The sequence below is a fragment of the Panthera leo genome, chromosome A3 (assembly GCF_018350215.1).
Source record: "Panthera leo isolate Ple1 chromosome A3, P.leo_Ple1_pat1.1, whole genome shotgun sequence".
NCBI lineage: Eukaryota > Metazoa > Chordata > Mammalia > Carnivora > Felidae > Panthera > Panthera leo.
The window spans coordinates 31,697,148-31,724,663 of record NC_056681.1 but is presented as its reverse complement, the minus strand read 5'-3'; the positions used below and the strand labels follow the sequence as shown (position 1 = coordinate 31,724,663).

General features: G+C 38.8%; 1 protein-coding gene across 3 annotated transcripts in view; it reads left to right on the top strand.

Moving 5' to 3' along the window:
• Positions 1 to 10,146: 10,146 nt before the first annotated feature.
• Positions 10,147 to 27,516, top strand: part of GPCPD1 (glycerophosphocholine phosphodiesterase 1) — a 68,267-nt gene continuing 50,897 nt past the window's right edge. For 2 of the 3 annotated variants that reach the window (XM_042931571.1, XM_042931568.1), the window contains exons 1-4: positions 10,147 to 10,330; positions 15,282 to 15,358; positions 17,872 to 17,968; positions 22,027 to 22,111. In XM_042931571.1, the coding sequence (XP_042787505.1) occupies positions 15,310 to 15,358; positions 17,872 to 17,968; positions 22,027 to 22,111 (231 nt within the window). In that variant the 5' untranslated portion in view covers positions 10,147 to 10,330; positions 15,282 to 15,309. Of the gene's footprint in view, positions 10,331 to 10,958; positions 12,670 to 15,281; positions 15,359 to 17,871; positions 17,969 to 22,026; positions 22,112 to 27,516 lie in introns of those variants that run through there. The other variant, XM_042931570.1, reaches the window with a different exon arrangement.

The window sequence follows — 27,516 nt, the reverse complement described above, 5'->3', positions numbered from 1 at the left end:
GGACTCTTACCCTCAATCTTCATTGACTTGCATTGGCTTTTAGAAGGGGACAATGAACCCCAAAGTCTCTCATTTCTTCAGCCATAATGAGAAACTCTCAATATTTTATCATGGGAGAAAGGGAAGCTTTCCAGGGTTGAATACCAATCGCTAAAATAATGCTGACCAATACTGCCTTATTTTGATAAAATACCTTAATTTCTCCATGCCAGGCATTCTTGCAAGATATGGTTCCACAGGAGAAGAAACACAGCCTGATTAATAAACTAGCTGTTCCAAGGCACAAATATGCCAAACAAAATGGACTATTCATAAAATTATTAATCTGGGCCCTTTCTGGCACCAATAAGCAGGGTAGAGAGTCAAAAGAAAAAGAAGAAAAAAAGCTCACATCAACACCCAAAGATACTGTATGTGGTGTATTGTTTCTCTAATCAGATTGAAGCAGCTGAAATGGGAAAAATCTTTTTCTGGGGCTTTTTTGCCATTCTTGAAATTCCTCCACATTGCACTGGGAAAATAGACCTCATGACATGCAGAGCCAAGTGATGAATCATTTGCCATAAATAAATAAATAAAACCTGAATTTGAGCCAAACCAGTAAATCCATTATCTTTCAATCTAGGAGCTGTGGTGTGTTGGTAAATATCCAACAACCAAGTCTCCAGAGGGAAATGCTCTGGTTTGCAGCCCTTGCTGGTTTCTTACTCCCACCATGACTTCATTTCCAGTCACCACCCTAAAGACAGTGAACTTGAAGTTGGGAAGAGGTGTCTACAACTGACTTGTGAGCTAGCTCCTGCACGCTATTGCTTAGGAGTTTATTTTAATAGTTATACTTGACATCTGTAGAGAACCTAAAAAAAGATGTTTTCTTTATACGGGGTGTTTCACAGAAGAACTCCTTCACAGTTGACGTCCTTTTTTAATCCTTATACTTGATGAGGTCGATGCTATCTTAGGTTTATAGGCCATAAAATTGAAAGCCTCAGAGAATGAGGGGTTTAGATGAAGCCAGGTAGCGGAGCTGAACCAGGCAAGTTATTTAATCTCAATGCCCTTTGTTTCCTTTGCTGCAAAGTGGTTTAATAAGAGGATCTCAAAGATGGTGGGGAGGGTTTAATAAAATAATGCATGTAAAATTCTTAGCACATTGCCTGGTGTGCAGTTCTTCTCTATTTCAAATGCGATAAATATTCATTGTAGAACATTAGAAAGTACCAATAGGCAAAAAAGGAGAAAACTTAAAATATAAAAATTCCCATTTAAAATATTATAACAACATTGGTGCAGAATTCTGGTTCTGGCTTCATACGACTTAGGAAGGGCAGGCTGAACATATGAAATATTTTTTCGGTGATGAAGTATCTGAACAATCGTTGAGTGCAATTCTGTTTGGTTCATCATGGGAGCTTCGGTCGCATACCGATGTATGCAAATTACTTTTTTAAATAAGTTAGAGCCGGAATAATAATGTTGTTGTCACTGGTGTGTGCTATGATGTCCTCTCTGGAGTGGGAATCCTAAGGAAGGAGATGTAGCTGGGGCCACAGGCTGGGACATGGGGACACATGGTGGTTGTAAACTATACCCCCCATGAATATTGCAAGAGAGATGGGGAGAGAACAGAGTCAGCTAAATTCATAGTTAGGGGGAGCTAATGTGTTTCTTCCAAGCCTGCTCATTGGTAAATGCTCTGTATGCTGTGTGCTACGTTGCAAAGGACAGCAAGGCCTGTCCTCTGAGGGGGGCAGCAGGCTGTGTGTGCGGCAAGCTTACCATGGAGAGGAGGGGGAGCGGTGATTTGCATGCCAAGGACATGCTATTTTTGGTAGGTGGCAGTTCTCTCTCTGAGTTGACTGAGGATTTTCAGTGGAAACATGAAGTGATACTTTTCTTTTGTTCCCCAAATTTTACATTCTCTTGTCTCGCTTTTGTTTCCTTTGTTACCGTAACTCAGTATTTAGAAGATGGGCTGGTAGTTTAGTGTGCTTGTGTATGAAAGAATCTTTCCTGTTGTTCTCAGGCATGATAAAAAAATTAACACATATTCGCATCTAATATTTGAAAAACTGAGAAAAATGAAAAAAAAAGCAACAATGTCACATAGCTTCACTGCCTTTTTGTGCATTTCTTCAGCCTTTCAAAAAGTGTTCTAGCCACTAGGAGGAATTTATCTAAGGGATACAGGAGTGCTGATTCATAGGGGCACATGCACCCCAATGTTTATAGCAGCACTCTCAACAATAGCCAAATTATGGAAAGAGCCCAAATGTCCATCAACTGATGAATGGATAAAGAAGATGTGGTCTATATATACAATGGAATACTACTTGGCAGTGAGAAAGAATGAAATTCTGTCATTTACAACGATGTAGATAGAACTGGAGGGTATTATGCTAAGTGAAATAAGTCAGTCAGAGAAAGACAGATATCATATGTTTTCACTCATATGTGGAATTTGGGAACCTTAACAGAAGACCATGGGGGAAGGGAGGGGAAAAAAATAGTTACAAACAGAGAGGGAGGGAGGCAAACCATAAGAGACTCTTAAATACAGAGAACAAACTGAGGGTTGATGGGGGGTGGGGGAGAGGGGAAAATGGGTGATGGACAATGAGGTGGGCACTTGTTGGGATGAGCACTGGGTGTTGTATGTAAGCGATGAATCACAGGAATCTACCCCCGAAGCCAAGAGCACACTGTATACACTGTATGTTAGCTAACTTGACAATAAATTATATTTTTTTAAAAAGTGCTATAGCAACATCTATTTCTGTAGATATACATATATCAACATATACTTCTCAAAAAGCGGGATCATACTATGCACCTACCACTTGCTTTCTTTTACTTAAAAATAGACTGAACATCTTTCCAAGTCAGTTCGTAAGGAGTAATCACATTCTTTCAGTTATGTATCACTTATATATCCATTACCATACTTCCAACTGAAGGGTGTTTACATTGATCTACTTTTTTTTTTTTTGAAAATTTTTAAATATTTATTTATTTTTGAGAGAGAGAGATACAGAGAGTGAGTGGGGGAGAGGCAGAGAGAGGGGGGGGCACAGAATCCGAAGCAGGCTCCAGGCTCTCAGCTGTCAGCCCAGACCCCAATGTGGGGCTCAAACCCATGAACCAAGAGATCATGACCTGAGCCAAAGTCGGATGCTTAACAGACTGAGCCACCCAGGTGCCCCGATTTACTTTTTTTTTTTTTTAATGTTTATTTATTTTGAGAGAGAGAAAGAAAGAAAGAGCATGAGCGGTGGAGGGGTGGAGAGAGAGAGAGAGAGAGAGAGAGAGAGAGAGAGAGAATCCTAAGCAGGCTCCCTGCTGTCAGCACAGAGCCCACATGGGGTTCAATCCCACAAACCGTGAGATCATGACCTGAGATGAAATAAAGAGCCAGATGCTTAACCAACTGAGTTACTCAAGTGCCCCTACATTGTTTTACTTTTTACTTTTGTTTTTCGTTTCTGTGTGTGTGTGTGTGTGTGTGTGTGTGTGTGTGTGTGGAGTTTTTTCTTTTTGGCAATTTCAAGCTATGCTACGTGAATATTCTTGGTATATCTTTATGTGCCTGTATTAGTATTTTTGTAAATATATATTTCTAGAAGTACAATTTGTGGGTTGAAAGCTATGCACACTTCAATTATTCATAGCTATGATCCAAATATTCTCCAAAAAAGGGTTATCAATGAATCTGATAAGGATTAATATGCCAGAACACTCATTTCCTCACATCCTTCCAACAATGGGTATTACAAACCCTTATCACAGAAACAGGTAAGTTTCCATGATTTCCTCCTTATTAAGGATTCTTGGAAAGTGAGGAGGTTGAAGGCCACAGAACTACAGATGGGATGGAACAGATTGCTGCATGGGCTGCTAGGAGAAGTCTTTGGACCTAGAGTCAAAGGGGGCCATCCTGGGATCTGGGACTCACGCTTGCCCTCAGACCTCAAGGACTAAAGCGCTACACACAGTGTAGGCCTGTGGTGGCAGTAGGGTGGCATCGTAAGATGGTAGGTCCCAGTATTTGGCTCAGGGCAGCATCTCTTGTACGAGAAACAGGATGGGGAGCTAATGTGTACTGGAAACAGGATAGGAGGAGTTTAGTGCTCAGTCCCGTGCCAAATTTAAGTAGTCCTGTGAGATTAAAGATCTGTGATTCTGAAATCCCTTTAAACTCTATTAAAGATTAGATGATCCTTTAGGTGACTGAGTCTAAGTACAAGACAGGGTGGGCTGGGCTTTAGAAGGCAATCTTTTATTTCCTCAGGCAACATAATCCATCAATGCTATCTTATAGGCATTGTTCTAGGTACTGGGACTTCAAAATAGAAATAAGATAAGGTTCCTGACTCCAAGGAGTTTCTACTCTAGCTGGGGAGTGCAGAGGAGATTGAAAACCAGAAACCAGTACCTTCCCTGGAGTTCAATCCAGGCGTGAGGAACATTTGCTTATGTAAACTTCTCCCATATAAATTTTTGTCACACCCACAGAGGAAGAACTAAGGAGGGAGGAGGATGTTTGGAAGGATAATGCTTCCAAGATGAGTAGCAGATCACTCGATTGCTTCTTGGAGCTAATTTTACATTGGTTCAAGTAGGTGGGTGGGTGGCCAGTGAAGAAGGGTCTTGTAAGAGATTTTCTCAAACTTTGTACACGTGAATCCCTGGAGTTCTTGTTAAAATGTAGGTTCTGAATCAGCAGGTCTGGGGTGAGGCCCAAGAACATTTCTAACAAGCTCCCAGTGAATGTCAATGCTCCTGGCTCAAGAATCATACTTTGAATGGCAAAGTTCTAGACTGAGGAGGTCCTGAATCCTTTAGTATGACTGGGAAGGAAAGAAGTGGCTTGGGTCAGATATAAAGTTTGAGAGGTAGGTGGGAGATAGCTGAAGAATAGCTATCTAATTGTGGGGAGCCATTGAGACACTAAAAAGAGGAGTGATGAGTTGGGGAAGGTCGTGGAATCTAATTCAGAGAAGCAGACTATGGAGAATAAATCTCCTGCTTCCTCCCTTTCTCCTTCTCCGTCTAAGAATTGTTCTTCCTCTCCTCCTCCTTATCTTCCTCCCTTCTCATTATCATCATCATCATCTTGCACTGAGGCCATAAAAGTGGAGAATTACTTGAAGCAGGCAAAGGAGATTTCTAAAACTATAGATTCAACTTGGCCGATAGAACACAGACGACATATGCCAGCAGTATTTACAAAGAGGTGAATAGATACCCTGGAGGGAACCTTGGTTTGGTTGAGTTTGGCACACAGTGAAATCAGCACTATTGTGAAGACAAAAAAGAGATCTTTGGCTATTACAGGATTCTTAGGTCTCTGAATTCCTTAAAATTTCCAAGGTGAGTTTTTACCTATAAAACAATTTTGGGCTATTTGCCTTACACACTGGGTGTCTGCTTTGAGTGTAATTCTATGATTTGAATAGTGAATTAGTGAGTCGACAGTGGCTTCTCTGGACTGTGATCTGATACCTGAAATAATCACTGATTTTACTGACAAGTTTTCTCAGACTCTGAGTCCATTTTCCTATAGAACTTTTCTGTAATAAACTCTCTACCTGGAACTTCTCTCCCCAAACTCAGTAAAATCAACATCTGTACAACCAAATAGTTGAATTTATCAATGCTCAATTTCTGTAGTTGGCTGGGCAATACAATAATTTGGGAGACAATTTCCATTTCTGATGGTCTTTGGTTGACACACTAAAAATTAGTCCTCTAACCATGAATCATAGACATGATGTTTGTATTAAATAAAGGAAGGCCACTTACTCAGATTAAACAACAAAAAATGCCTAGTAGTTTGTTAAATCTGGAGGAAAAAGATGGCCTCAAAATTCTAGCTTCCATCACTTTCATAGGTCTTTAGAGTTTTCTTTCTTTCCTTTAGGAAACGATTTTGATTACTTTAATCTTTGATGGCTTAGCATTTTTATGTACAGTCACATTAATTGATTGCATGGTGAAGCTGATGAATCCCAAGTGGTTTGAATGATTCTCACCCTCTATACTCCTTGGGTTGGGACTTATAATTGCTTTTTTTTTTTTTTTTTTTTTAAAGGAAAATGCAATAAGGAACACAGCCATAGCATGCACTTATTTCCATGAAAGGAAGACAAGGTTCTCTTGAGCCCCGCTGGACTAGGATAATCCAGCTGGGTTGCCTTGGAATCCAAACTCAGAGGGCTATCTGGGCCAGGAAAGACAGAAGTTGTAGGATGAGGACAATGGATAAGTAATAGGGAAAGGTGGGGCCTGTGTCGGGCTGGGGTGTGCATTCAAAATTTAAAAAACCAAAAACCAAAAAACCAACACTGTATGAGCCATATATCCATGGCTGTAGGTCAGAATGTTATCTAACTAAATGTCAGTGTTGATAATCAGAGCAGTAATCCTGTAAGACAAGTGAGTGAGTGATGTGAGTGCAAGGAGAGGCCATACAATGGAACCCATAGCAACTGAATCCCTGCTTCTCCGGTGGGTATACACAACATTGCTCATCATTAAATACTGACTTCTAGAACTGATAAACTCACTTAACACTTTTTCCTAAAATTTTCAGTGATTTCCATAAGCGTGTTTATACCTGTTATGTGCCAAGCACTGTGCTGGGATATGAAGGTCGATAATACGTAATCCCGGCCCTCGAGAGCCTGATTACAGGAGGGCAGAATAGCACTATCACAGATAAAAGCAATCAAGTGGAAGTTCTCACTCTCATTTTCGTTTTATAGGAAAAATAACAATGGTATGGTGTAAGCCAACAAGTCAAGAGTAAGACAAAGGGCAGAATCATTGCCTCTAATCTCCCCCATCTAAATCATTCACATAATAGATGCACCACTATTGCCAAGAACCTCTGCCTTCCTGACTTCAATCCCGGCTCTCTGGCGTGTTGCCAGCCTCCAGTGAGCAGCTGGGATTTTGAGGCTGCTGTGTGGTAGCAGTGCTGTTAGAGTCCTTTTGTTCAAAGTAAGGATATGCCCTGAAAACAACAGCTCATTCTGTGGACAGTCATCAGTATTTTCACTAAAATGATAAAATGATAGCCAGTCGACTGCTGAACAATTTGAGCAGTAAAGGGAATTCCCTTGGGGAATCCATTCTGATGCAGAATGCACAAGACCGAGAGGCATTTAGAAAGACAAAAAATAATGAGAAGAGGCTAAAAACAAAATGGCTCAGTTCAGCGTTTTCTGAAATAACTTGTGCTTGTTAGTTTTACGAGGTCTTGTCTCCTAGAGTCCATAAGATAGATGCCTTCTAGAGTTGTAATCATGTTAAATTACGTTACATGTAGTAATTTTTCTTTAGACATATTTAGATGATATCCAGTTTTACCAATGTACATTTACAAATGGTATTCTACTCTCCTAAATATGAAAATTAGAGCTAACATTTATATGGGGTTGGTAAATGACCCCAAATGGGGCCCACACATGACTTATTTATAGATGAAAAGTTACTTTAGTCAAAATTGAATTGAAGATGTCCTCAATTACTTATGAAAAATGGTTATTTATATTCAATGATTTATACTCAAAATGTCAGATGGTGAGGGGTAGGTTTCAAGTTGAAGTCTGGCCCCTAAATCTAGAGCTTTTCCATCAATATCATTACCTTAACCCAGCAAACGTGAGTTGGCTCCTTGGTGAGTCACAGAAACTGCACCGGTTGAGTTGATACACAAAGAAAAAAACCCTTTATTTGCAGCAAATAAGGAGATCACTTGGAATAGCTTGCAAAGCCATGACTCCCCGAGAGAGGGTGAATGGGTACCTTCTGTGTAGGATTATGATGAATATTTCCATAGGGAAGCTTTGTCATCAGATGTAGAGGTGGACATAAGGTCAAGCATGCGCCTTAAGGAAACATCATATACATACATCGTATGTTATGTAAATGAGGCTGGGGCTCATTCCTTGGGAGGAGATTTACCTTTAATGAGTTAAAGGTCATGGTAGATTGTTCCAGAGGTCACTCCACGGCCCATCTGTGCAGGCTGGAGTTGGGGTTTAGCTCAAAGGGTGCAGGTGGTCTGGGCCAGTGGGAGGTCTTGTCAAGGCAGTTGCTATCACCTGAGGGGTGGTTTTGAGTTTCACTGGCCTGAGATAAGAGGTAAGTTGAAAGAAGAGCTTAAGGAAAAATGCAAGACTATGGTTTGTGAGTACAAGCAAGTGGGCAGTAAAGGTCAGGTGTTGGGATCTAGCTGATGACATCACCACCTTTAAAAAAATTACAGTATAAAGTGAGATCATGCAGTGTTGATTTTAGACAAATGAGGTACCATATTTCATTATGTAATCAAATAAGATGTTAATATTTTGTAATATTCAATATATATGGAGCTCTTCTGGAAATAATGAGTAAATCAATCTCATTAATGATGTTTTTAAAAAATAATAACATTCCACAGAAGTGGCAGGAGGAAAGAATGTTTTATATTCTACCTGAATATCTCAATCAGAATGGGGCATATATGATGTAATCTAAAATATCTTGCACTATTAAAGAGTTTTTAAGCAAGGTTTTTTAATGTGGCATCTCCAGGAGTACCTTCTTCCCCTGTGTGGGTCCAGGTTTTTCTATCCTTATTCTTCTTCCAATCATCTAATGCTATTGGCTTGTTTTAGATCTTGTAGAAATTCAACTTCCAGCCCACTGATGGCATCTTTCGAATCTATGTAATGCTTCTATAATTTCAATAGGATTTAGGGAAGGAACACAGACTGGGTCCATCAACTTGAACCATGAACATCAGCCAATAATAACTTGACTAAGTGGTGATTACAGGAAAACAAAGATCTATTACACACATTCAAAGGAAGCAAACTTGGGGTGAAGAAATCCATCGCTCAAGTATGACTCACAACAGAAAGAAATGATATAAACTCCAAGCTATTAAGAAATGTACAATAGCAGACTTTAGCAGATAATGGTACATAATTAGGAGGAAATTTTAAGTCTTTAAGAAATTTGGGATTAAAATGAGCACTATCAAAAAACCACTGCATCCTGTGCCTAACACAAAGCAGGCACTTGATAATTATTTATTAACTGAATGGGTGACATTGTCATTAGAGCCCTGGGATCTCATCCAAGCTCAAACATCAAATGTGGTCGTGAGCAATTTGATTTATAAAACTAGAAACTTTCTAAAGCTAGCGTTTATCCGGTATAAACGCTTTTTTTCAACCAACTTGCGACTCGGAGCTATGTCTTAACTGCAAGAGTCCTTCAACATTCACTAAAAAGGTAGTTCTTTAATTGTCAGCACCTCACTTGATTTAAATGAAATCTGCTAACGTAATTTTGTATTAGAGGTTAATCAGAGGTTAACTTTGATGCCGGGCAGGTAACAGTTTAAGTTAGGTAAGTGGCAAATGCTGATTAATATTTCTGGGACCATCAAAGGAGAGAAAAAACTTCACTTTTTTTTTTTTTTTTTCTTGTAGGGTCGATTTTTCAGAAAACAAAAAAGTACTACGTTTGCTGAGAGGGTCTTTCTTGCTCTAGGAAAAGTTCCTTTAAACTTTAATTTGCCTACAAATAACCTGGGGATCTCGTTAAACGCAAATTAGATGAGGGCTGAAAAGGTCCTGAGAATGCGAATTTGACAGTTCCCAGGTGACGCTGCTAACTCTGTAATATAAACTCTCAAACATCTTAGGTCACCTAATTCTCGTTTTCAACTTTAAAGATTTGGTCCAAATGTGCTTGCTGTTTTGTAACGAAAGAAAGTTTCCAGAAAACCTTAGGCCTGCTAATTTCCATCACTTTTGAATGGCAAAAAATGCAACTCAGAACTGCGGTTCCGGCCTCCACATTCGGTCGTCCTAAGGCGGCTTCGGGAACCGACTAAGGAACGCGTCTAAGTCTCGAGCCCGGGTGTCTGCGCGGCATCCCGCCTCGGCTCGAGGTCTGCGGAAAATGCTCACGGCGGGAACTCCGGGGATGCCCGGCCGCCCCCGGCCGCCGATTCCCTTTCCAGGAACGCGCGAGCCCGCCCCCCGCGCGCGGCCGCCGATTGGCCAGGACGGCGCCGGCGTGACGTCACGCCCCGCCCCGCCCCGCCCCGCCGCCCCTCCGGCCCCGCCCCGCGGGGTGGCCTGGCGGTTTGGTCTGGAGCAGCTGAAACCGGTTTGAGCGGAGCCGCTTCCTGCCGCTCGGCGCCGCCGCGGGCTGCCTGGGGGAGCGCTGGCGAGGCGCTGACGGCGGGTGCCGGGCATCTCGGCCCGCGGCCCTCGCTCTCGGGCGCAGCGGCAGCGACGGCGACGGCGCGGACCCGCGGACCTGGCAGGTGAGGCGGGCCGCCAGAGGCCTGGCCCGGCGCTCGGTACGGGGGCCGCGGCGGCAGCTCACGTGGCGGTGGAGCTGTCAGGGCGGCCCGGCCGGGGACGTGGCGGGGCGAGGGGTGGGCAGGGTGCCCCGGCCCCGGCGGGCACTGCCCACCCCCCTCCCGGGGGGGGTGTGTGTGTGCAAACAGCGGCCTGGACCTTGGCGCCCGCACGTCGGTGGGCAGTCTCTGTTTATTCGACTTGTATTGTTTGCTGCCACGATTCCGCTGGCCTGCCTGGTGCTTAGTTCCCCTCTGAAAAATGTGTGAAGTCTCTTCCATGCAGCAGAAGGCATGGAGCGTAAGACCACCACGAGGAGACGAACTTAAGGAACGAAGAAACACAAATTGGCGCTGAAGCCGTTTGCGTACCCCTAACCCGCAGCATGTCCCTCGCCGACCACCTCTCGATCCGTCCATAAGTAATTCCCGGTGTTTTGGCAGCTGCTTGTTTTCTGAAATTGCCCAACCGCATAGTGGAAGGCATGCTTGTGTAATTCAGCTGTATTCCAAAAAAAACCCCAAAGTGCCTTCCTGTCCTGGGAAGAGGTTCCAGGAATAGACATCTGTGCTGTCCATGCAGTTTTGGGAGAGCTGCACCTTGTCGCCAAATTTGTACTTTTCCCAGAGCTGTTCGGATTGCCTTGATGACTTCTGCGCCAAAGCCCCCCTCCTACCCCACTGCCCGCTTAGAAAGGGAATCATGCATGCGTTCAGTCATGAATCGTAGAGAATTGTTTCATTTTGAGGCCGCCGTGCCATGCCGTCTGATGCAGTGATAACGTAGAACAAGATCCATCCAAGCAGGATGTTTCGACCTGATGATGTTTTTCTTCATCCTGTGCTGTGGGGCTCTCTGTGTGTCCCCAGCAGCTCCCCTCTCCGCTGCCCCTGCATGTGTCTCCATCTTGCTACATTTCTGACAGTTGTGACTTAGCTAAGAAGTGAATACAAGCTATCGGTCCTCTGTCAACTCCTGATGTTCTGGAGATGAGGAGTGAGTCAGGATGAAGCAAACAGGTCAACCTGCACATGGCCTCATCTGTTCTGGACCTAAGGACTAGGGAGAACCAGTATTCTGGACAAAGTAAGATTTAGGAAAAAGTTGTGTTCAGAAAAATAGTGACCACGAAAGAAGTCTTACAGCGGCAGAGTGGGTAAAATTTGATAATTACAGAATGTAGGTTGATGAATCAAATCTTTTTGTATGTAACTTCGCCAGGAAAAGTATGTGGGTTATATGTGAAATAATACCAAGACCAAGTGAGATGGAAAACATTTGGAAAAGTTTTACTGCATTGTTTACAAAGTTGAACAAGGAATTAACCTGAGTGAAATCTCCAGAAACGCTTTCTTTTATAAAAGTCCATTCATGTCTGCATACGTTTGATTAAAATATTGGCTCAACTGTACTGGGGTGAGAATAGTGGGGGGATCCTACGACAGGGTGAACAGAAATGAACTCTGAAAAACCTAGGCATTTCATATATTCCTTATGGCCAGTTATGAGGACCAGAGCTGCTGGCGTCTAAGAAAGAGCAAGACTTGGAAATGGCTTTTTTTTCTTTTTGAAGGAAAACAGAGATGTTCTTTTTGGCCAGAAAAACACACTTTAGCTAAAAATATCTATGACCTCAATTTAGCTCTAAACTAAATGTCCCTGTACCTTTGGTTTGCTTAACTATCCCTTTTGTTCCCCAAGCTGGTAAACCAGTAAGATCATGTGTTGGGATAGTTTATTTGACAAAAAGAATAGAGTAGAATTTATTTTGGCAGATAGTGTAAACTCTGAAGTATTTCTTGAATGTAAATTGCAATGTTATATTTTACTAATTGCTTGTGTCTTTAAAAAACTATTAAAATAGTGTTAAATGCTACTCAAAATCTCAGATAAGAATACTGTTTTATATTTGTCTTCAAAAAGCACAAAATGGAAGTTATATATAAAACAAATTGAGTTGGTTAAATAACATTTACAGTCAGCTCATACACATAAAAAGGACTAGGATTTTTCATCTTGTTTTGTGTATGTCTGGAAGACCTCCCCCCTCCAAGTTGGGGTGGTTTTTTTTTGTTTTGTTTTGGTTTGGTTTGGTTTAGGGTTTTTTGGCTTGTATGGAAGAAGAAGAAGTGTTGGTGAGTGTGTAAATTTTGCGTTCCATGACAGGACTGTATTTTACTTTGTCACTGTTTTGGTGGTAACTGGGTGTCAAAATTGTACATGCCAGTCCTGCACCAGAATTTTGGCCTCTGTCCACGATCAAGTAAACTGGTGTAGGAGCAGCTCCCCAGGCTTTTATTTGGTATGATATTAAATTGTGGGAGGAAGGGGAGTGGAAATTAAACCAGACTATAGGACTTTTGGCAATCCAAGCAGAAAATGATGCTTTGGTGATGTCCAGGGAGGTTTTTTTGGGTGGTATTTTTGTGGTTGTGTATATAGGTTTGTATAGTACCTTTACTGCAGCTGTTTACAGACAAGTTACTATGGCCACTCTTACAAGCAGCCTTAAGATTGAAAGTCAGTTTTAATAATCAGTTGAATTCTTTTATTAAATTTATTGTGTAAGTTCCCCATTTAATGCAGTAGAAATTTAGAGGTAATTTTGTACTAGTTGTTGATTTTAATATATAAGAATAATTATATTTGATTTCCCTAAAATTGGCTGAAGTAGATATTTAAAAGTGATCAAAAATAGTTAAGTACCACCTATGTAATTATGTAGACGAGATGATGTAGTCTTAGTTGAAAATTGTGACAGTAAACACTGGGTGAAAGTAACAATTCTAGGTAGAGATTGAGGTTGGTTATTCAGCAGTTTTGCTGGATGATGGGGCTTTTTGCTGTGTCTTTAAATTAATTCAGTTACGTAAAAGCCAAGCTCTTTTGCTAGCCTTGAGGTTTCTTTATATTACATGAATAATTAAATGTAAGATGGCAGTGTTTCAGTCAACTATTTAATTATTAGAAAAGGATTATTCCTACTCTTAGAGTTATACTCAGATTGATATGTCATGTTAAAGGAGAGCTAATAAGATGTTTGGATTGGTTGAGGAGGGGGTAACAATGTAGAGCTATTTTTAGATTTAGAACATTCTTTGCTAGAACTGGATGTATATGCTTTAAATAGATCTTGTTTATTCTTAGACACAGAAAGTGGATTAAGGCATCTTAGAAATTATTTTGATCAAGGACAGGTTTTTCTCCAGCGCACGGTCTTGGGTTTTCTAGCTGAAATAGTAGAGTTATCAAATAGGGAATTCTGTATATAGGTGATATGACACTGACGGGTGGTCTTGCTTAATACACTTAACATTTCCGTCTTATAATTGATGAAAGTGGGATGATAAATAATACGTAGCTAACATTGAGCCTGGATTCTTGACCTTCATAGCAGCCCCCAATAGATCAGCTTTCTCAAACTCAGCTATATTAATATTTGCAGCTGGGTAATGATTTGTGGAGAGCTCTTCCGTGCACTGCATGTGTTTAGCAGCACTACTGGCCTCTACTGACTAGATGCCAGCAGTATCGCCCCTAGTGAGAACTGCTGCTATAGATCCACCTTGACTTTGAAGTGTAGTTACTGGAGTAGCAGTGTTCATTAAATGCCCATCGCATAGTTGTGCATGTATTCATGGTGGGGGGGGGGGGGTACAGAAAAATGAATAGCTGTGAAAATTACCTTATGATTCTTTAAATAATGTATAAATGCAAATAACATTTATGCTGGTAAATTAATGAAATGATGCAGAGTAGAGCCATTGAAATTCTTTTAGGAACACATTGGTTCACATTGGTGAAATTCAGAGGGAGTTGGAGAAATTATGTGGAATATGATCTACCTTTGTGTAGAGTATGGGTTTTTTCTCTATATAAATTGTGTAACCCATTTTAGAATTGATACTGTATATATTTTTAAAAATCTATTTGTCATCTTCCCTCAGGTACTTAAATTAGGGGATAGTAAACAGATTGGTTTGGGTGGGGAAAACAACCAAGTAATGAAAAATCAACTAAAGAGAAAATGAGGATAGGACATCAAAGGCTTAGGGGTTTAGATTTCTATAAGTAATCAAGCTAATTTCAAGCCAGGGACATGAGGAAGAATATTCTAACTGACATAAATATATTATTGGGAAGACATTTAGAAGCCAAAACACAGGTTATAACGGATACTTAGGAGTTTGAATGAAGTTCAGACTGTAGACAGATAGGCATGGATGTAAGAATCAACAGGATTTGGTAATAGATTGCAGAGTCGAGACTCTAAATTCCAGTCTATAGAACTAGAGTAATGACAGTCCTATGGTTAATACAAAGAAAATCTGAAAAGAATGATTTATGGGGGAGGGGTGTGTTTCATTTTAAGTTATTAGTTACTTAGAAGCAGAATCTCCCTCTTGTTGCAGAACATAACTAGTTTGTTTCAGTGAATGGTACTTAAGTTCTTCAGTTGTTTCCTTGTTATTAAAGTTGAAGCGTTACTGAAGTAGAAATCTTTTCTTGAGCCAAGTTTTTTTCTATCTGTAGTTTTTTTTGTTTTTGTTTTGCTTTTTTTTTCTTCTTCATAACATGAGCCTGGTCTGGAAAGATAGGCCGAGTTCAGACCAGCTGCTTATCAGAAGAGAAAGTTTGTAACAAGAGAATCTTGAATCCTTAAAAAAAATGTTTGGACACACCTGTTTTGCAGTCTTTCTGGCCCATACACACAGACTAGGTTTTAACATTAGGCCCTAAAAATTGCTAGGTACTTCTTAAAAAGTCTTTATATGTAAATTTTCTGAAACCTTTTGCTCACAATTGAGATGTATTTTGGGTTTTTTGTTTGTTTTTAATTTGTTTCTTGGAGGTAGCTATCTAGAGATAAGATTTTTATATACTGTAAATGACGTTTTCTCTTCTTCTTTCTAGCACAACATTCTAAAATAAATCCATCAGAATGACACCTTCTCAGGTCACCTTTGAAATAAGAGGAACTCTTTTACCAGGTATTGTAAAGTTTTATTTTAAAACAAAATTTTAAGTTAAATGAGCATTTTTCTTATCTGGAATGTCTTAAATATAGAGTTTGTTAATACAATGGGCCTAATTTTTAGATGAAGATACCTTTAGGGCTTGTCTGATGTCAGAAATGTGCTTGGAGTATAGTAAAGTCATGGAAAAAAAACCATACTTCCCCAAATAGTAAATATCTTAGTCTCATGTTTTCCAAGAAAACTGTGAATGTATTTAATTTTGCATAGACAGTTGGACTATGATTTTTAAGTACTATGAAAATGAGGGAAGTTTTGCTAGTGCAAGAAGTTGGTGAAGTAAAATTAGTTGGCTAAGATAACTTTGTTCCTTTTTTTTTTTTTTTTTTTTTTTTTTTTGGCTACTTGTATTTCTTGCTGTCTATTAAAGCAGTGTGAAATAATTTTAGTGTAAGCTAGCAAATCAAAACAGTATCATGCCTGGGATATGGATCTCCTTATTTGATATACTCTGGCTAAACTGACCATTTCTCAAATCTGTTACATTCCTTCCCTCTTTTGGGGGCTTTTTCAGATTATTACCTCTGTCTGTATCTTTGACCTCCCTTCTCCCCTTTAACTCTCCTTACTCTAACCCCACATTTAGCTAGGTTAGGATCCCTGTGAAATTCAGAATTTTAGTACCTTTAAGATTTTATTTGAGGAGCGCCTGGGTGGCTCAGTTGGTTAAGCATCCGATTTCGGTTCAGGTCATGATCTCACGATTCATGAGTTCAAGCCCTGCATCGGGCTCTGTGCTGGCAGCTCAGCCTGGAGCCTGCTTCAGATTCTGTGTCTCCTCTCTCTGCCCCTCCCCCACTTGTGTTCTGTCTCTGTCTCTCAAAAATAAATAAATGTAAAAAAAACGATTTTATTTGAGATTGATAGATTGTAACCACTGTGAAAATTTGACCTTGTGTTCATGCTGAGTGCCTGCACTTAACACAGTACCTGGCTCAGAGCTGGTGTAAAATATGTGTTCAAAGAATGAATGAATGGTTCACTTGTGTATATCCAGCATCTTTGGTATAGCAGCCATCAGAGCAGTTGACAGAGTGTGTGTTTGTCCAAGTTCAAAGTCTTAGCCAAGAAGATCTGGTAAAGCTCCATCTCTGGGCAGGATTCTGCAGATTAAAGATTGCTAGTCAGCTGATACGTTGGCTCCTTTGGGTCAAGAGCTCACCTCTAGTCCAGTGTGGAGCCTTCTCTATGGGTAGAAGACTGCAGAAGTGTATTGTACTCTCTCAGGGAATTGTTCACAGGCAGCTTAAACTAGGAGGAGGAGCTTGCGTATACCAGGCAAATGGACCAAGCACAGAATTAGCCACAGAAGGGTCAGCTTGATGAGGGTCTCAATCTTAATGACTAGAGGAAAGATAGTGGCGGATGTGAATGTAGATGAATCTGTAGGTGCAAAAGGGAATATTTGTATTTAGCAACAGTGTTTATCTTTTCTTTTTGTATCAGGGAGGGTAGTGATAACCTAAGTTTACTGCAAAACAAAATCTGGTTACCCTAAAGGATTGGTAAGTATTTTGATGTGAAATCTCTATATGTAACCCCTCTGTGCTTGACAAACATGTATTTAGAACCCCGAAAACTCCTGAAGGACTATCGCATTTGAAACTTTAGTTAAGTTTTAGACAATCCAAGCTTACAGAGTACTCATGCAGGTGGCTGAACCCAACTATAGTTCTCGTTTTACTAGAGTAGTGCCTAGAAGTTACTCAATGTGGAGGAGTTTGTCTTGAACTTTGTTCACTTGGGCTCAGTTCATCTTTTTCTTTCATGAATTTTAATTGTAGTAATTCAGAATGTATTGATACATAAGTCAAAGACTTCTTCATACTTCTATCCAAGAAGTTGTAGACTTTTACCGAATATACAAAATTCAGCAAATGTAGGCAATAGCTGTATTTTGGTTTGTCTCTTGATGATAAGTGTTCAGGTAAAGCAGTAGTCATTATTTTAGTAAGGAAAATTAGATTTGTCACACTCTGAGTCTGTTTTGAGTAGTTTTTGTTATTGTTGTTACATCGCTGCTTTCCCATTGATCATTTTCTTGACATTTAGTGTGTTAATAGCCACTGTTTGTCCCTGGAAAATACTGGTTACTATTTCTCTAGAATACTTAACATGCATTTAGTATTTGCCTTTTTAAATTGGAAGCTGCCTTGAAGGTAGGAACTGATCACTCGGACTGATCACTCTGTCTTCTTGGTGCTTGTTATTGGCTCAGTTAAGGAGTTGAACAAACGAAGGATAGTTCATCCCTACACATCCCTCCTTTTCTTTGGCTTTGGTTCTGTAGAGGTAGGTCAAGTTAAGAACGCAGGGTCCGACACATGTCTCTGGTGAGGTTCCTCCATCTGCTAAAGGGGACTCTGTATCCAGGTGATCTAGTGCAACGGACTGTTCTTTTCTTCTTTAAACTGAAATTTGAAACTTTCTTACTTATCCCACTGTAACAGGTTGTTCTGTTTCTTTAGGAGAAGTTTTTGCCATATGTGGAAGCTGTGATGCTTTGGGAAACTGGAATCCTCAAAATGCTGTGGCTCTTCTTCCAGAAAATGAGACAGGTGAAAGGTAAGCAGGAAGACAACAGTTGACAGAGTACTTGTGACATTCACATTATAAACTTAGGGGGGTTATAAGATACCTTCGTATAGTTTCCTCTTCTAGTTTTAATTTTTATCAGTTCTCACATGTGCCAAAGAGTGAGGTAGTTGTACAATATTGGTTGTAAACAAACAAGTTTCTCTGTTTCTCAATTTCTACCTCTCAACCATTTTCAGCTTTTGGCTGGTTCTTTTGGTAGTGACTACCATTTTTCTAAATAACTGGCTTATATTGCTATTTCTTTCTTTTTTTTTTTTTCTTTTTAACTTTTTTTAGGTATTACCTTTTGGCTCTCAGTACATATTCTTTTTTTTATATTTTTATTTTATTTTTTAATGTTTATTTTTGAGAGAGAGAGCAAGAGTGAGCACGAGCAGGGGAGGGGCAGAGAGAGTGAGTGAGAGAATCCCAAGCAGGTGCTGAGCTGTAAGCACAGAGCCCGACATGAGGCTGAAACCCATGAACCATGAGGTCACGATCTGAACCGAAGTCAGATGCTTAATTGTCTGAGCCACCTAGGTGCCCCTCTCAGTACATGTTCTTGATAAAAGATCTTATTTTTGCTTTAGCCTATAAAATAATTTTCTGTAGCAGAGAGTGGAACAAGTATGTTAGCTAATGTACCAAAATGAATTCACAACCAATATTAAATACAACACTAAACTTAGCATGGGTGTATTGGTGCATTGCCCTAGGGAAAGGAGGGTCTGGGTACTGGTTTCAGTTCTGTAGTTAAGTGTGATCTTGGGCAGATCTGATTTCTCTAGGCCTAGGTCACATCATCTACACAGTAAAGAATCATGAATGTCGATAAAGGTGGGACTTGTTCAGTTGGGGATATTTGGAAGTGTTATGGGTTGTTGAGATGTTATGTGTGGGAGGTAAGGAGATATGAAATCTTAAATAGTATACAAACACATACAATGGCCTTAGGGAGAAGCACCAGATTGTGTGATTATTAGGCTCAAATTCTGTTTTCCTGTCGAGCAGTGCTACTGAAAATGTGGCCTGTGGGCCAGTGCTAGAGAAAAAACTTTATTGTCAGTGCATTATGGGAGAAATACAGAAATTAAGAGCAAGCAATGTTTATAGCAATTTGACATTGCTGGGACATTCATGCATGTCACTGTGGATTCATCTCTGTTGTACTGGATACATAGACCAGAAGTGTTGGTTGCAGGACAGGCAAGCAAACAAAAATTGGTCCTTCGCAGCAAATAGTTTGAGGAGCACCAATGGCAAAGCAAAGGAAAATAACAATACAGTATCATAATGTAAGCTAACAAAAAGAAAAAACATCTATAAAACACTCTTCCCTACTTGTCATTAGTGTAATACATTTTTCAGCCAATTCTCAGCTTTTTTTTTTTTTTTTTTTTTTAATGTTTATTTTTGAGAGAGAGAGAAATAGTGCAAGTTGGGGAGGGGCAGAGAGAGAGGGAGACAGAGAATCCAAAGCAAGTGAAGTTTTATTGGTAAATACTGGGATCACAGAGGAATGAGATGTTCATTCCTGTTTAGTGGCTGGTTTTTCCTCCAGTTTCAGATCAGCCATTCTGATCTGAAGTAAAACCTCATGTCTTTCTGAACTTGTTCCTAAAACACAACTCTGCTCTGGATGCTTGAGCTGCCCTGTCACCTGTCTTAAGTCCCTTTCCGCCAACCTGGCCAAAATTATGTGAACAGACAACACTTAACTACATAACTTCAAGGGACCAGCCACTTTTGCCTTACTGAAGTACACTGAAATGTAATTGATTTATATATGTAGGTAAACAGTGTTTCACATGAAGGAAAGAAGATGATGATGATACAAGATGATAGAAAAGACATTTGCCTTGGACACCATTCTTGTATTTTAGAAGAGCGTTTGTTTGGATTTCAGTGTGCTCTGCATTTTTGTTTTTTAAGTAAACTTCAGCCTAGCACGGAGCCTAATGCAGGGCTTGAACTCATGACCCTGAGATTAAGAGTTGGCCGCTGAACCCACTGAGCCACCCAGGTACCGCCTCAGTGTGGTCTGCATCTAAGCTCTCTGTACCTCTTTTTTTAGAATCTCTTAAGCCTCTCCATACCTACAGGCTATTAGGATTTTTTTTTTTTTCAACTTACAGATAATTTGAAGGTTGTAGTATTGTTTTCTAATAATGCAGAAAATGTGGGTCACTTGTGGTTTATTTGCTCTTGTAGATTTTATAGTATTTTGGGGCAGGATATGAGGGGGCTATTCAAAATCAGGCAGGTATACTAGACCTCATTGTCCCTGTGTCCTCCCTTTTCTTGAATTTCATCAGATTATGTTCATTTTTGATGTCACTGAACAGTTCTGGTTCATTTTTAACTTTGCAACCTTTATTTAAGGGAAATGGAGTAAAAAAATTCATTGCTTTGTTCTCCCCATCTCTTTTCATTCAGTGGTTCTTAACCAGGGGTGCACATTAGATCCACTTGTGAGGGCTTTAAAAAATACACGTCTAGATCCTACCCCTGGGCAATGAGGAATAAATAATGCTTGAGAGAGGGGCCCAGCACATTTTTCAAAGCTTCCCACTAATTTTATTGTACACATGGGGCTAGTTTCACATAGTCCGGCTGACTATGAATGAAATAGTATTAGAGATTTGCTATTTTTTTTGGAGCAGAGGTGAGAGAGAATTTCACCTCAGAGTTGGTAGAGTCTGCCTGGGGTGCTGTGTTGAAAAGATTCTGAGGCTTACCAGGGAAAAGTAGTGGGGCACGTATGCCAAGCATTTGCTATTCTCGTTTTATAGCAGTGCTTCTCAACCAACCTTACGTGTTCAGATACTCTGTGAAGTTTGATCAGACGCCACATGACCAGGCTCCACCCAGACCTATGAAATCAGAGTCTCCTAGGGTGGAGCCAAGGCATATGTATTTTATTGCTACCAGATGAATCTAATTGTTGACCATGGGTGACAGCTGGTTGTGGATATTTTGTTAGGAACCAGGATTGAGTCAGAGTGAGGATAATGCCCTAAAGCCTGTGTTGGCAGAGCCAGGTGGGGAGCCGTGCTAGCCATCTGGTGTCATGGAAGAACGTTTGGAGCTGCTGTTTATTCACCGAACTATTCATGCTGAATTAAGGTTTGGGTAACGGCCTATGACGGTGGCTCTCAAACTTAAGTGTTCATCATCAGAGTCACCTGGAGGGTTGTTAAATTACAGATTGTTGGACCCTCCTCCAGAGTTTCTAATTCAGTAGCTCTAGGTGTGGCCTGAAAATTTGGATTTCTAACAAGCTCCAAGGTGATATTGATGGTCCTTGGGTCACACTTTGGATACCACTGGTCTATAACTGGAAGGTAAAAGTCAGTTATCATCATGAATTGTAGTGATTTCTTTCACTGTTGAGTCAAAACTTTTGAACAGCAATAGACTATGTTAGCGTAGCATTGTTCGGAGGAAGACGTTGAGTTGAGACAAGTAAGATACAGATACTGATTGCTTGGCTAAGGGAATGAATAGCCAGAGGCTGGGCGGGACAGTCAGAACAAGGGACAGTTGGGAACATGAGTATAGCTTGCCTGCCTCAGCCCTAAAGCCTCTTAGGCCTGTAACATCTCTGAATAGGTGGCAAGTCAGAGAAGATTCTGACTCTGGCTTCCACCTTTGGGCTACTTTTTCTGTTTGGAACACTCTGGCTCTTTTATGGCTGATTCCTTCTCATCACATAGCACTCCTGTCAGACAATTCTTCCTCATTGAGGCTTCTCCTCCAAAACCTCCTGTCATGTCAGAAAGGTCAAGCAGCCTTACTGCGTATGTTTGGTTATTTGTCTACCTTCGCAAGAAAGCAGTCTGCTTGAAGATAGGGCTCTTTCTGCCTTATTCATCACCGTGTTCCCCCCAGTGCCTGGTGCAGGGTAGGCCTGGAGTAAAATTTTGTGTGGGAATAAATAAATGCTGTTGGTCACAGACCTTGCTTGAGGGATTTTATGAATTGTGAAGTTTCTGTGCACTTTAGCTTCGTCTTAATGCTGCTGCTCTAATTCTTTTTTTTCACAGCATGTTATGGAAAGCAACCATTGTACTCACTAGAGGAGTATCAGTTCAGTACCGCTACTTCAGAGGGTGCTTTTTAGAACCAAAGGTATGTTTTCTTTATCTAGTTTCCAGTTTCGTTAACAAACTTACTTCTTTCAAAAGCAACTAATTTAAGTTTGGAAACATTCAAAGTAATATGAGTTTGGATCAAATAATGAAAACAGAACTCTAGCTTAATAATATTTTAGTACTAAAAATCAAGGAAGTAGCCACTTCAGAGGCAGACGATGTCTGCAGTGGAGTTTTAAAAGACTAATAGTAAGTATCTTCTGCAGTATTCTTGTTATGAAATTGGTTTTAATGAGAAGTGAATGTTGTCAGTAGCTGTACATTTTCTGTTACTTTTGTAAACCTGTTAGTAACCAGTTACAAGGGTTTTCTTTTTGTTTCATTTTTTTAATCCTTATGTGGTATGAATACATTTGGAGGAATATATAGCCAGCTTTGAGTAATTCTTTAAAAAAATTATTTCATAACAGCCATCTCTCAGTGGCTGCGTTGTTTTAACTCCTATCAAAACTGAAGTCATTCCTCTTTAGATTTTTTCAACGATGGTGTTGATAGATTAGGATCTTTTCTGAAGGCTTTTGGAATATCTGTTAAACCTAATCTGCTTGCTCACAATGATTTATTATTTGGGGATTGTTTTCATATTTGGAAAAGAAAAAAAAAATTGATTCTTCCCTCTTATTTTAAAGATGCTTATTTCCTGAAAGGATTCTTTTCCTTCAGATTTTTATCTTTGAGCACACTTGGGCTGCATGTGAACAGGGGTTTAGGCAGGAGTCTAGGAAGCAAAACATGGAATAACCTTTTTAAAAGTTTTATTTCCCTTTGGGATCATTTAATACTTGTTACATGTGAAAAAATGCAAGCAGCCACTGTTAGCTCATTCTTTTAGCCACCATTACAGAAAAGAAAACTGACAAAGCCACTTCAGCTGTCTTTTGCACCTATTACGTTTCTTACTCCAAGAATATATTGTAAATACTCAGTGATTAAAACTACATTATGGTTGATCATTGTGTTGGCTTATCTTGACAATAGTCTCATTTTAATGACTTAAAAGATCGTTTATTTGGCATAGGGGTTATGCATTGTGGCAGAGTTTTTTAGTATAAATTGAACAGTTGTGCAGGGGCAGTAGGTCATAACACTCGTATCATCGAAGGTTTATTTGAGGATCCTGGTATGTGAAATTTGTAATATGTGAAATCAACTAAATTTTACTTACAGGGGTATTTGGACAAGAAAAATCATGAGTCTTTTGGGTGTAGTTTTCTAAAGTAAGACTATTGTCAACATGGATCAAATTAAGCCAACCTACAGTATTTTTCCTCTTCATTAAAAATGTAACCAAAAGCAGCAAATCAGTCCAAATTGCCTTTCTGAAAAAATTGGCAAGAAGTCTGCTTACAGTAAAAAACAAGTTTTTCCCCTTGTAATACTTGCAAAAGTTCACAGTATGTGTTGGTGAGTGTGTTTCTTTAAGTAGGTGCTCTGTATCGTGTACACATGTACCGTGTGATGCAGGGGCTGCCATGGTAAGTATGTTTTTCATGGACTAGAGTAAATAGCTACATAAAATCCCATGCATTATAGCTACAGGGTTTTTTTTCCCACATGCCAGCTTAAAGTGACACTTCCTTTCTTTTAAAAGTTGGTGGCGCTTTTTAAAGTGAAACATTTTAAATAGAAATAATTATGAAACTTTGTCTCCATTGTGCATTGTCAAATGATAAAACTAATGTGCAAAGAGCCTTAAACTGTAAAATGATACAAGCTATTAGGATATATATTTTATGAATATAAAGGATGATAGGAAAGCAAAGTAATTATGAAACATTGAAAATCTGAAATGAGTAATGAGATTAATTTTGCTGAGTCACAAGTTTTAGGAGGTAGTCTACCCAAGCATTTGTAGAGCCTAAGCTAGAAATCTTGTGATCTTGTCACTTGACCTTCATATTTCAGTTTCCTAATTTATAAAATGAAAGGCTTGAACTATAGATTTCCTAGGTCCCTTCCATTGCTAAAATTTTATTGCAAATAAATAAAATTTTACCATTCATGCTTTTTCGTCCATTTTTGCTCTTTCTAGCATATTCCTTTTAGATTAGAGGTTAAGAGTCTTGAAATCCCTTTTCTCTCAATTTTTCATGGCTAGCTATTCTCTTTCACTTTGTAGAATTCTAATAACATGTTAATAATGTTGAATTTTAAAATAATGTCATAAGTGACAAATCAAAATATTATCTTAAACGTAGCACACAAAGGTGGTAGATATTCCTGGAATGAAAACACGGGTGTGAGTCTGCAGATGGTCCATTAATTTCACATCTTCACCTAAGATGATTTTTCAGTGAACATGTAACATTTTTTTATCCATGTCTGTCCCTCTATATTTGTGGCTGGAATTAGGAATGTAACCTTATACTGAAATGTTACCCAATTTTTTATTATATTGTCTTAGAGATTTTTCCTTCATTTCAGTGGAAATAGCTATTTTTCAGCAACTCATCTGCTTCTGATTTTTATAGGTGTTAATGTTTACTCATAATTAGGTCGTTACAATCTCTTACTTTGTTCTTAATCTCCCTAGATTTTTGTTTAAATCCTGTAACAAAAGAATCATCTGTGATAGGCACCTGATTGTTTATTTTTGCAGTAGCCCAGATTCTTGTTTTGTATAGTAGTTTTCTTAATAAAATTTTCTTGGATGTGAAATACCTTCACCTGTTAACCTCAAATTTGAACCATCTCAGAAATGTCTGTCTGCCTCGCTTTCTTCACTTCATGCTTACTTACCCATAGGTGACCATTTTCCTATTGGTCTTATTAAAAATAATTACTAAATAGCTATAGGTCTAGCCTCTGCCATCATAGATAAAAATTGCTCAGAACCCCTTTTTATATGCATCTTTTTTTTTTGATTTTTCAAAATGTGGAAAAACAATAGTCAAGTTTTAGAAGTTTACATTTGCATTTTTCATATTTGAAAGCAGCGATATTGCATGACTAGTTGATAATTTTGCTACATGGTTTGTTCAGAACAAAACAGACCAAAAACCTCAGTCTGCATGTTGTTTCTCTCCATGCTTTTGATATTGCTGAGTGGTGTCAGTCACTGTTTAAGAAAGCAGTCATTATACTTTTTTCTTTCTTTTCAGAAATAGATTATTGGTATTTTTGTTAATATGTATGTTTGGAAACATTTCAGCAACTATCTGATTTAATATATGCTAAATTATGAAACAACTATCAGTAATGGAATACTGTCTTGGACTGATGATGTTATTTTTTTCTTCAAAGATCCACGTACACTTGACTCCAAAGTACTTAAAATTGTGGCAGCCTTTTACAGAATGGAACTGTTCTTTTTTTTTTAAGATCTTGAAGAATGAGTTTATTACAGTTAGCATATTTAAAAAGATTGCATGTTTTGGGGTCATTACTGAGATTTTTAATTTCCCAGTGCTTAAGTCTTAAATTTCTTAAGAATTTCAGTAAGCTAAAATTTAAGATTACCGTTTAATAAAGTAGTCACAACAATTTTGAAAGTTCAGTGTATTTTGAAACTTGGTGGATTTTTTTCTATATTGTAACATTGTGTTGTACCAACCAACATGGATTTGTAGTGTGAACGCTTGTATACACAGTAAGTCACCTGTTGAATCAGCTCTTTGGACTGCTCCTCAAATGGTCCATTCTGTCAAGCCTAGGTTATTTTATGCTGGGAGTAGTGGTTTGCTACTAAAGCAGATGAGGGTGGGGTTATTAACATATTATTAAAATATGTTCTTTATCATATATATTTTATCCATAGGGCTATTCTTACGTGATTAAATGTAGATATTGTAGCCAACACTTTGTAAAGTTCCCCCCCCACACACACACCTGAATTAATACAAAAACAAACTCTTCTATCCACTTCTTATCCCTGCTGATATTTAATATTATGTTCCTGGCACCCTTTGAAGTCACCTGTGGTTTAGTAACTTCTATAAGACTGTAGATGGCACCATCTTTGTAGCAAAGAGAGTATTTTCTGGGAAGGAGGGCATGCAGGGGAACTGAGAAGAATGGAGGAAGGGAATACGTTAGATCTTTCTGGCTGCTGTTTATTGCTAAGAAACATTGTTCCTTTTTTGATATATACATTTGCATCATCTTTTGAGGATTAGAAAGTTTGATGTTTAAAACAAATACAGAAAAATGTGATAGGGAAAAGTTGTAGTAAAAAATGTCTAGCGGATGTAGGGTTAAATGTATCTCCTTTTTTTTTTTTTTTTTTTATTTAGTGGAAATGAAATTCACCATATTTAAGATGAATAGTTTCACATTAAAAAAAAAATTCATGAACATCTGCCCAGTCTACCAGTTCATAAGTGAACCCTTAAAACAGGGAGGTATTCAGCTAGAGAAAATAAATATTTGCTATATTATCCCAGCATTAATGATTTGAATGAATACCTAATGCTATTTTAGTTTTCAAGTTCAAAAGTTTGCAAGTTTTAAAAAAGATTTCAACCTCTGGTTATTTTTAAGTGGCAGAATTATCTCTTGTGTTTAATTATTTTCTGTGCCTAATTTGTCTCATGCTCATTTGTTCTCATTTGGCACATTTATTACTCATCAATATTGAAATTCTATAAAATGATATAGAAGAGTATTTAATGTTATCTAAAAGTGTACAGTATATAGAGTGAAACTTATATGCTCTGTGCTTTTTAAGAGTATGCTTAGGAAAGGGCTTGAAGATTATGTATGACAACATTGACAGTGATTATCCCTAAGTGGTATGATAATGAATGATTTGTTTTTTTCTTTTTGCTTCTTTATATTTTATTAAATGTCTTCTGAAGATGCGAAAAGAAGAGAAATGTAAAATACCTTATGAAGTTACAGTTTGAAATTTTGCTTCTAAAATGTGTACTTAAGGGTTTTGGCACATAAGTTTAGTCAATTTTTTTTTAATTGAAGGGAAATTAGGAAACAGTACTTCAGGCCTTTAGGTGTTGATAGTTCATTTTTTTTTTAATTGCTGTAGATATTAACACATAAAGCTTTATTTTCTTTTTTTAGTAAGAGAGCTTGATAACAGAAGACAATATTAGTTGTCACACTGTATGAGTTTATAAACTCTAAGGCATAGAGTAAAACTAGATGTTAGTTCCCCTTTTATCAAACTTACTCTTCAAAGTTACACATGTACATGTCTTCTATTTTAGGGTTTTCTGTGCTTTTTAGAAACACTGGTTTCTATGAGAAATCTTACGTTCTTCTTGCTATTTACTTACTATAATAAAGCACTTTATTCCCTCTAGTTCCTTGAGTAACTTGTGATCATTGATCCTGAAGTACTTGTACCTACTGTTCCTACTATCACAGTTTAGGCTTTTTCCAAACACTTGGAGAGTTACTTACGATGAGCTACTTTATTCCTTGACT